This window comes from Gallus gallus, chromosome Z (assembly GCF_016699485.2).
Source record: "Gallus gallus isolate bGalGal1 chromosome Z, bGalGal1.mat.broiler.GRCg7b, whole genome shotgun sequence".
Classification (NCBI taxonomy): Eukaryota; Metazoa; Chordata; class Aves; order Galliformes; family Phasianidae; genus Gallus; species Gallus gallus.
The window spans coordinates 69,167,189-69,177,562 of NC_052572.1; the positions used below are offsets into that span (position 1 = coordinate 69,167,189).

At 39.1% G+C, this 10,374-nt stretch overlaps 1 protein-coding gene across 1 annotated transcript in view; it reads left to right on the forward strand.

The window, feature by feature from the left end:
- TEK (TEK receptor tyrosine kinase) overlaps window positions 1–9,176 on the forward strand; it is a 36,441-nt gene extending 27,265 nt beyond the window's left edge. Inside the window, exons 12-23 of the mRNA XM_004949580.5 lie at window positions 409–702; window positions 1,491–1,790; window positions 2,269–2,426; window positions 3,586–3,796; window positions 4,750–4,860; window positions 5,220–5,410; window positions 5,780–5,893; window positions 6,561–6,631; window positions 7,171–7,211; window positions 7,762–7,858; window positions 8,106–8,205; window positions 8,317–9,176. Coding sequence (XP_004949637.1) covers window positions 409–702; window positions 1,491–1,790; window positions 2,269–2,426; window positions 3,586–3,796; window positions 4,750–4,860; window positions 5,220–5,410; window positions 5,780–5,893; window positions 6,561–6,631; window positions 7,171–7,211; window positions 7,762–7,858; window positions 8,106–8,205; window positions 8,317–8,391 — 1,763 coding nt within the window. The 3' untranslated portion in view covers window positions 8,392–9,176. The remainder of the gene's footprint in view (window positions 1–408; window positions 703–1,490; window positions 1,791–2,268; window positions 2,427–3,585; window positions 3,797–4,749; window positions 4,861–5,219; window positions 5,411–5,779; window positions 5,894–6,560; window positions 6,632–7,170; window positions 7,212–7,761; window positions 7,859–8,105; window positions 8,206–8,316) is intronic.
- The last annotated feature ends 1,198 nt before the right edge of the window (window positions 9,177–10,374 follow it).

A 10,374-nucleotide genomic window follows, 5' to 3' on the forward strand; every position in this document is an offset into this window, starting at 1 on the left:
TCCTTTGTGGAAAAGCAGCATCTAGATGTGAAAAATACGCAAAACGTTTTGAAATAACATCAGCAAAGCAAAATGAATAAATAAATAAAATAAATCACAGGTGAAGAATAGCACCTTGTGTATCAGACAGAGTTATTATTCTCCCTTACTTAGATATAGGGGGATCTGAGAAAGGAACATTTGCATACTATGAGCAGCAGAGTTGGAGATAGAATTCTCTTGTACTGCGTGCCAGCCCTTTCTCCTAATACTACTGGATCGCTCCTTTCACTTAATATCAGTTTAGGTTAAAAATTAAGTATTGCCTTTTGTCACTCCAAACTAAGGCAAGTGGTTGGGAATTAATGGTACCCGTATTTTAGTGTGCATACACCAGACATGAACTGTTCCCTGTCTCTCTTCTCTAAGGTCTTCCACCACCTGAAGGTCTCACACTCCTTCCAAAAAGTATGACATCACTGAATTTGTCCTGGCATCCCTTAACTCTGAGGACAGATGATGACATTCGTGTTGAAGTGGAAAGGAAGAGCGTGAATGACAATGGTGATGAGAGCAGTGTTATCACCCAAGTGCCAGGAAACATGTCCACTCTGATCATTAAAGATCTTGAGCCCAGACAGCAATACATGTGTAGGGTACGGGTAAACACCAGGTCCCAAGGAGAATGGAGCAACTACCTGTATGCATGGACTTTCAGTGACAGTAAGTAGCTGATTCACTTCTTTCTGGTTAATTCTTCCTCATTCCCCCAGCAATCAGAATGACTGCTTCCTATTGACTACATTAAATGATACCCTTTTTTCTGGTAACACTCATTTCCCAACGACCACTTGTTGTGGTTGTTTTTACTATTATTATGAAGGCAGTTCAGTGTCCAAAGAAATTCTTACCTTGAAAATTACCAGGAACTGATGAAAACTTACTCTTCCTCACTCTTCCAAAAAATAAAATACAAAATGGAAGATGGAGAAAGGGAAAAGAAAGGAAAATCTGAGGAATCCACATCTTCTTAATATCAGTGTTTTTCACTCTTGTTTCATACTCCTAGCACATGTAGCATTTTTTCTTCTTTTAACGATGAGCACATTGAGTTCCATAGTCCAAGCTCTTTTTTAATTAAAAAAAAAACAACAAAAAACAAAAACCCACCACCACCACCAACAACAAAAAAAACAATCTGGTATTGTAATTCAGTTATGTCAATTCAGAAAGAGTCAGCATTCAAGGAAGGAAGAGGAGATACAATGCAGTGTAAACGCCCTATAGTTGTATGAAATCCTGTTTATAACTCCAGCCTCTGCTGGAAACATGGAGTACTGCAACATTAGTGATTGCATGAAGTTTATAAAACAGTTACTAAAGCTTGTCAACAAAATTCATCTTTTGTTTAGTGTAACAAAAGCACTGAGCAAAGTGTTTTTCCTAGTGAGAGAAGATGAAACAGATGGAAGTTCACTCCAACATTTCTGTATGTTTGTGTTTGTTCTCAGGAATACCTCCTGCACCATACAACATCAAGTTTTTTAACACCACAGACACATCCTCAGTCATTTCTTGGACAACTGCTGAGGGCCATTCCATCTCCTCCATCATCATCAGCTACAAAATTTACGGCAAGGCTGAGTACAATCACATCGACATTATCATTAAGAACTCCACCATTACTCAGTACCATCTTAAGGGCCTGGAGCCTAACACTGTGTACCAGGTTCAGATTAATGCTCAGAACAACATTGGCTTGAGCAACCCAAACACATCCTTTGAATTGAAGACTCTTCCAGAAATGAAAGGTTGGTAATTCCGGCATGCTGGATGTGCACAAAACAGGGCCAGTTAGCTAAAGCAAAGTCATAATATACTGTTCTAGTTTCCTTTTTATCTTAATTTTGACACACAGTACAGCAGCACTGGCATTTCATTCTCATTCTCAGTGAACCATTCTCGTTCACTGCGGGGTATTGGTGAAGTGACAACACAAAACATTTGTGTGCATCCAGTAGAGAGTGCCCAACAGCTCATGAATTAATAAAGCTACATTAGATCACTGAATGTTACCTCCACACTGCTTTGCCTGCACTCAGCAGAACCTGCAGGTGCTTGTACATCTGAAAATTGGACCATGCAATATCTGTGATGTTGTTGTTAAACAAATGGGTTGTAACTCTGTCTTTATTCTGTTCATAAGATGGGAGTGTTTAGCGATGTGTTGCTCATGGCTGTTTCAGAATTAGCTGGAAACAACAAGCTCTTTTTGTGCTTCCTCAACAGCTCCATATGAATCAAAAGGAGGTAAAATGCTGCTCATTGCTATCCTTGGCTCTGCAGGGATGACCTGCGTAACAATTCTCCTGGCCTTTCTCATCATGCTGCAGTTGAAGCGAGCCAACTTCCAGCGCAGAATGGCTCAGGCTTTCCAAAATGTGGTGGTGGGTTTCTAGTTTTCGTGAGTCAGTGTGGCTACTTATTTTGGCACCATCTTTCTCCTCGTTTGTTTGGGTTTTTTTTTCACTTCCTTTTCTTTGACCTTTCCAAATACAATCTTCTTGTTGTGTGCGCAGTTAGTGCTCTTGCTGTAAATTTCTTTCTGATAGTGACACAGAGCTAAAGCAAGCTTAACTACAACCTGACTTGAAAGAAGATGGACACAGTTTATCCTTTTCATTTCTGTCTTGTTATACCTGTGTATCACAAATAGCAAGACAGGCAGAATGGAGGACCTCATTCTGTTTTGTAACTACAAAATCTTTAACTCTTGATTTTAGCATCAGTGATATTTCTGCCACGGGGCAGCACAGCAGGATTGGACAATGGTAACATCACAGTTCTGGCAGTTCTGAGGAAAATGCTGAAGTTTATGCTCTCACTCTCTCTCTGTATACTTGAGCCCTGCTATACTCTCTGCATCACTCTACTTTCCAGTGAAAATTCTCACTTTAAAGGGGAATCCATGAAGGAGAATGAAGCTGAGCTAAAGAATTCCTTCAACAGGATCTACGCAGTTCATTTCCTAAGAACAGAATCAGGGAGTGTATTCAAAAAGATGAGCTGTGTCTCCAGGTCTCATAGAATACCCCTGCACCTTGTCTTCAAACTTTTCCAGAAGTGTTTTGTGGGAACATGTGACTGAAGTAGGGATGTCTCAAGTATGGCGGTGGATCATTTCCTCTCTTTTTCCTTTCCTTGCATCCTCTTTCCTCAGTCTTATTGCTGAGCCTGGTTACCACAGAATTTAGTCAAACTTGGTAAAGAGATAAATCCTACTGAGCCTTAGAACTGGTTCTAAGGTCAGGAACTGGTTCTAAGGTCAGTATTACCAAACTATTTTTGTTCATCTCCTTCATCTCCATAAATTGTAAAATTGTTCAGTGGGCCCAGCTAAAACATTTATGACACATAAGTTAGGATCCCGACTACTTTCATGGATCCAGGTGCAAGTGCTTGATGCAGTAATTTTCTACTGTACTCATTTGTGTGTTGGCAGGAGATGAATCAGGCTGTGTGTGTGAGTACATGAGTGAGCACACATGTATTCGGGGATTTCTCCATAAAGAAGAAACCATTGTCATCTGCTTAATTCTGTTACAGAGGGAAGAGCCAGCTGTACAGTTTAACTCAGGTACTCTCACTCTGAGCAGGAAAGCCAAAAACAGCCCAGATCCTACTATTTACCCAGTTCTTGAATGGAATGACATCAAATTTCAAGATGTGATTGGGGAAGGGAACTTCGGGCAAGTCTTGAAAGCACGAATTAAGAAAGATGGCTTACGCATGGATGCTGCAATTAAAAGGATGAAAGGTAGTAAAGATCAAAGACTCTGAGACTATAGGCTTCTCTTGGTTGTTTGTTTCAGAGGTTTCTCTCTCTTTAGAAGTGCTTAGTAGCCTTCTCTTAACACTAAAATAAATATTCAAAATTACTAATGATGTTGTATTGGCTGTTACTAGACCAGGACCCATGCTCTGTCAAAGACTCCACTTCTGCTCTGACAAGTTGGCCTACATTCCTCTTTAAATGTTAATATCATTAACTATTATGTATTTTGCAATTCATAGGTTAGTATAAACTTCATTTGTGTTTATCTTCAAAAGAGGAACCAATAAAACATGCATTGGCTAGACAGGAGCACAGAGTGAGCCTTTGGTCACAGCATGTGTTTGCCTTGCTTGCCTTTTTCACTCACAGATGGCCACATCTATTTATCTATACACAATACACTGTGAGACTCAATTTCTTTGTATTCACCAGTCATTACTGCAATGTTCTGGAGAGAACTACAATACACAGAATCCTGCAAGAATGTATGCATTTTCTTACAATTCACTAGATCACTATCTAGGCAAACTGGAAGACACTCTTAAATACGATGACCACTATAAAAAGAGCCAAAGTCTGCGGGCAGGTAGGAATAATTCAAAGAACACAAAAGGAAAGATTCATAGGCAACTAGTTACAGTATGGTCTGCTATGACATCTACATTCTCAAATTAAGGAAAGAACAGATGTAATATGTTAAGGTGCTTTCTTTCTTGGTAGATGGTTGCTACAGACATTAAGTAAGTTCACTCATTTTTTCCTTTGATTGAAAACTCGTATTCTTGTAAATAAATATTAATGTAAAGTAGAGTTTTCCTCTTTCTGTTAGAGATGAAGCAGTAGTGCCCCAAGCAGCCCAGAGTCCTTATAATTAATAATACAGTCATAAATTCAGTTCAAAGGAAAACATAAATGCATGCTGATTTGATTTTCAGAGTACGCTTCAAAAGATGACCACAGAGACTTTGCTGGAGAACTTGAAGTCCTTTGTAAACTTGGTCATCATCCCAACATCATAAACCTGCTGGGAGCATGCGAACATCGGGGTAAGAGACTCTGGAATGCACTGATATAAATGATTTAGTGATCGGTTACAAAAAAAGCTCAACTCACTACAGCTCAAACAGTCCATTAAAAAAAAAGAAAAAAAGATCAAGAGCAGGCCTTTTTGAGCAACATTTCTGTTCAAAAGCCAAATAAACTTGTTTTTGGAGCTACATGCCCACAGCAATCCTTCAGAGATTGTCATCAGTAGTTCTGAATTCTCTATTGCACCTAGGAGCTACACTGTTTGATATTTCCCCTCCAATCTGATTTGATCCTTTTAACAGTAGTATGAATGTCCAAATGTTTATTACTACCCAACTTCTACTTACGATATGCTAACTATCTGAATTTTCACTAGGATATCTTTATCTTGCTATTGAATATGCCCCCCATGGGAATCTACTGGACTTCCTTCGTAAAAGCAGAGTGCTAGAGACCGACCCAGCATTTGCTATTGCCAACAGCACTGCATCTACACTTTCCTCTCAGCAGCTTCTCCATTTTGCAGCAGATGTTGCGAGGGGGATGGACTACCTGAGCCAGAAACAGGTCAGTCCTAAATGATCTACCAACTGAAAGCACGGCACTCATTTTTCAGGAACTACCCATCTTAATGAAATCAAAATGAGGTTTTAATTTTAGCTACCACAGCACCTGCTGGATGACTTATTTTGTTGTGTTCACTCAGCCCCGCGAAACACGTTGTCACTAGGAACTGTGAAAGAGGCCTTAGAAATGACGTGGTAACTAACTGCTTTAATCTTTACCTAAAGTTTAAAATGTTCTGGTAGTGGCATGCGAAGCCATACGTTTTCATTTTCGTTTTTACTCTGAATGTTTACAGTTTTCAGCATAGCATTGAAATAATACCTGTAAAAGTCACAGTGACTGCAGTCACTTCTGTTTTCTAAATTTTAGTTTATTCACCGAGATTTGGCAGCAAGAAACATCCTAGTTGGAGAAAATTATGTTGCAAAAATAGCTGACTTTGGCTTATCCAGGGGTCAGGAAGTCTATGTCAAGAAAACCATGGTAAGGATCAAAATGTTTTCCTCATTTTTTGTTTTCTTGTTTCTTATTTTTTAGTTTCATATAGAGAAAAATGCAAATCCATAGTTACTAGATAACTGATTTGTTACACACATATATATATGCTGATATGTATAAAGGTTTATATTAACTATTACTGTACATTCATTACTTGTAAATCAACTCTATACCAGGTTTTTGTTACATACAGTATAGATGAAAATTATTTCTGTGAATGTGGATGACAGCAAAATAACCAGTGTTGTAGTCAGGCATGAGATCTAGTCCAATTGCACTACAGAAATACAGAGAAGCTACTTTCAATGTATGGAAAGGGGTATGTAGATATCTGAACACTATAAAAATTAATTTATTTCTTTTCCAGAATTTATCTGGCTGGGGCAAACCAGTCTAATTCTACTTAACAAGGCCAGAGTTCACAAGATATAGTAAAAAACATCACACTGGGATCTGTGAGCTGACAAAATAGCCGTCCAGAGCTAGTGTTCTGGATGACGTGGAAGAAGAAAATGATGTCTAATAAACATAGCAGCAGGGTGGGGTGGACTAGATAATCTTTAAAAGTCTCTTCCAACCCAAACTACAGTTTTGTGATTCTGTATTATTATTCCAACCACCCAAAAACTAACCGCCATGAAATAATTTCCAGGGACGACTTCCAGTGAGATGGATGGCAATCGAATCATTGAATTACAGTGTTTACACCACTAACAGTGATGTGTAAGTATGTTTTAAGAGGTTCTTTTTAATTAAAGATTTTTTTTCAGTATCAAAGAAAGTCTGATAGTGGGGACAGTGGCATCCAATCAAAGAATTCATGCTGTACCAGCGTGAGAAAGCAAATGGCAAGGAAAAATAAAACCTGCAACAAGCTAATTAGAATTGGGTTACTAATAGTGGTGTTTTTCCCACTTGAAATGAAAAACTGCTGATTCCTTCAAAGACTCAGAGAGACTCAGCATTTTAGTTGGGCAACCAGAACGGATACGTAGCAGAGCAATTTATACCTGTACTATTTGCTGAGAGCTTCTCAGTCTAGTAAAGGACTCCAGCTGGTGGACGTACAGGGAATTGACTCCACTGATTCCATGCATTCTGATTCCATGAACTCTGTCATTTTACAAAAATTAGTAAGAAAAAAAAATAGAAAAACTGAATCACACTTCCTTATGCTATTTGCATCTTAGCCAAACCATCTACCGATTTAATATATGACATCTTGTATTCTCGCGGCGCTCAATAACATTTCTCTGTTCCAGATGGTCATACGGTGTCCTGCTATGGGAAATCGTTAGTTTAGGTAAATATGCAAATTTTGTTCTGCACACATAAACCCACACGGGACCAGCCAACTCCACTCGCTCAGCCTGCTTAAAGCTTCTTGCTTTGCAGCATATTTAATTGTTATTGTTTTATTTAACAGAATCGTGTTTAGCTTCAGTGTGGTTGGAAACTGTCACTTTTTTTTTTTTTTTTGCCAAATGTCTCCTATTCCAGTACTGCTGAAGAAAATTGTTGAACATTAGCCAAATTTAGAGTTCTTTTCTTCATATCTCCCTTCGAGATGTAAGTGACACAGCCTCCGACGGTCACACAGACTTTTCCATTTGTGTCTGAGTGTGCCATGCGGTCTGCTGGCCAAGAGGTACAAACTGACAGAGGTGCACACTGCACAGTGGGCTAACAACAACTCTGGTCTAATTTGTGTCCAGATTTCCTTACTAAGTGAACCAATGGGTTTGTTCTAGATATGGATGGGAGTTAGCCATTGTTTTTCGTTCCTGTTATGAAACTGTATTTTCTTTCATCAGAAAGATACCACTCAGAACAATGTTTTGACTCTGCTTCAGGTGGAACGCCGTACTGTGGAATGACCTGTGCAGAACTCTATGAAAAACTGCCTCAAGGGTACAGACTGGAAAAGCCTCTCAACTGTGACGATGAAGTGTAAGTTCCCTGAGAAAACAAAGCAAGAAGAATAACACAGCATCTGCTATAGGAGAGGATGTCTGAAATAAACTAAGAGCACATAATTGTTCAAAAAACATAAAAGTTACTTTTTGTTTTGTTTTGCTTTTTAAGAGTGCACAAGTGGGCTTTTTTTTTTAACGGAATGTGTACAATTTTCCAAAAAGATGTGAACTCATGGCTTGAACCTATGTGCCTTAACCAGCATGTGTTGGTGATTTTAAAGGTATGACCTAATGAGACAGTGCTGGAGGGAGAAACCTTACGAAAGACCGTCGTTTGCTCAGATTCTGGTGTCTCTGAACAGGATGCTGGAAGAAAGAAAGGTAAGAACAAATCCCTAGACAAGAATTAGGCCATGAATAATTTCAGTGTAGTTTAGGATTACTGAGGTAATGCGCTTTGCATCATGCTCTTTCTGTTTACTTCCTTTCCAGACCTATGTGAATACCACCCTGTATGAGAAGTTCACCTACGCAGGCATTGACTGCTCTGCTGAAGAAGCTGCTTAAGGCGGGAGCAAAGCTTCATTCAAAAATGATTTATTAAAGAAAACCAAAACTCAACCTGCTGGAGAACAAGATGTGATGTGCTGTGTAGCTCTAACTGTATACAATACAGAAATGTTGTTTTACTACAGATATCTATGTGTATATCACATAGTAACCCCTGCCTTCACAGGCTGTAGAAGTATATATACTCTTCTGAGCAGGAATAGACTGGAGTCATAAAATCTGCTGTCTCATATGCAGGGTATTCTTTTTTCTAGTCACATAGACAAAATGTATATGTTACAGCTATTGTAGTGCATCACCTGTTGCCATCTTAGATACGTACCGAGAGCTACTGAGAGCAAAGTCAGTATCTTGTAGCAGTATTTCATATCCATCTTAGTTGTGATTCAAACAAAAATGCTAAGCTCAGTGTGACAGTGGAAACGTGCGAGCAGATGTCAATCCGGTATTCTCACCAATTAGTTACTATGACTGCTATTTGAGCATAAAAGTGAAGTGGTAGGAATTATCTGCTTGAAGAGTCTGCTGACGCTTGTAAGATACAAGGAATAATACTGTTCTTTCATTGTCCAGTTTGACAGTGTTCGCCTAACTTCAAAAAATAAGCATATATTTTTAACTCTCTGATGCTATGTGAAGAAGCCATCCAGAAATCATCACAAAGCGTAGGACGGAAGAATATACTACGTTATTGGGGATATACATGACTTTTTTTTTTTCCTATTTGTATTTCATTTACTAATTTTACTGCACAATTATAAATTACTACTTGTTATATACAAGCAGGACTTACTTTTCCTTATTCTATCCCTTATGCAGGTTGCTGTATGACCTTGTAAGATACTTTACTGAGGGGCTTCGAAACAATCTTTCCTGCCAGAAAGACCTAGTCTGTAGGTTAGACAGAAAGGCATGGTAAGCATTGGCTTACCTGTTAGTGGGTTGTATGCTCTGCCTTCCACAGCGCATTACACCAAAACACATTTCCTCCATGTTGCATTAAAGGGTCAAAAGGTTTGGTGGAAAATAAACCCCCTTGCATTCCGGCTTGTCTTAATACCAGCTGTGTTGTGGGCAGCTGGGATTACATCCTGAGAGATGCCCAGTTTAGCACCGTAAGTCTGGTTGCATTCAAGATATGAACTATTCATGCCCAACTCATCTAGTTGCAGTCAGATAGGCTCTCATGGCTAGATTAGTGAATGGTGCTGTTTACTGGAGCAACAGACTGCAGATTCCTTTGGACTGCCAGTGATACATGCACTGTCTGCAGACGTGTGGGATGGATGTGTGCTTTGCTGTATTACAGTGAATGTGTTTTCAACCAAAAAAAAAAAAAAAAAAAAAAAAAGAAAGAAAAAAAATCCAAGAAGAAGGAAAACTACTGGCTCAAACTAGTAACTATGCAGTTTATCAGTTCCATAGGACCACCAAGTTCCCATCTCTGTAGTGTCATCATGGAGCCTCGTGGCATTATTTCTAGTCCACTCCACCCTTGGTATTGTTTCTCCTGTAGTCAGCACTGAGCTCCCCTGGTGTTGCTAACACCTAAGGCTGCAGGTCATGTTGCCCAGGGAACCACCATGCAACAGATTCTTTGCACATTCACTGCATTCCACCCTGGAAGTTTCCTCAGTGCTGTACCTATTTTTAAGGAGACATCTCAGTGTCACCTGCAATAGCTATTCCATAGCCCCAAAGTGTCTTTATTTGTTTATCTGTAATCAAGAACATAATGCTATGAGCTCCCAACAATTATTATTCCAAATATCTCACATCCTAATATCCTTTGTATCCCTACTAATTTACACCTGCCTAATTCTACAAACAAATTGACAGTATCTTCAGCGTTTTTGTTGCTTTGGATACTACATCCTTAATTCTCCCTTATCACGTACAGTTCTCAAGCTCATACTCAGGGTAAGTTTATGCCTGGGAAAGAAGAAAAGCATTTCAGACAAGTGGAGCTGGCTGTGACAT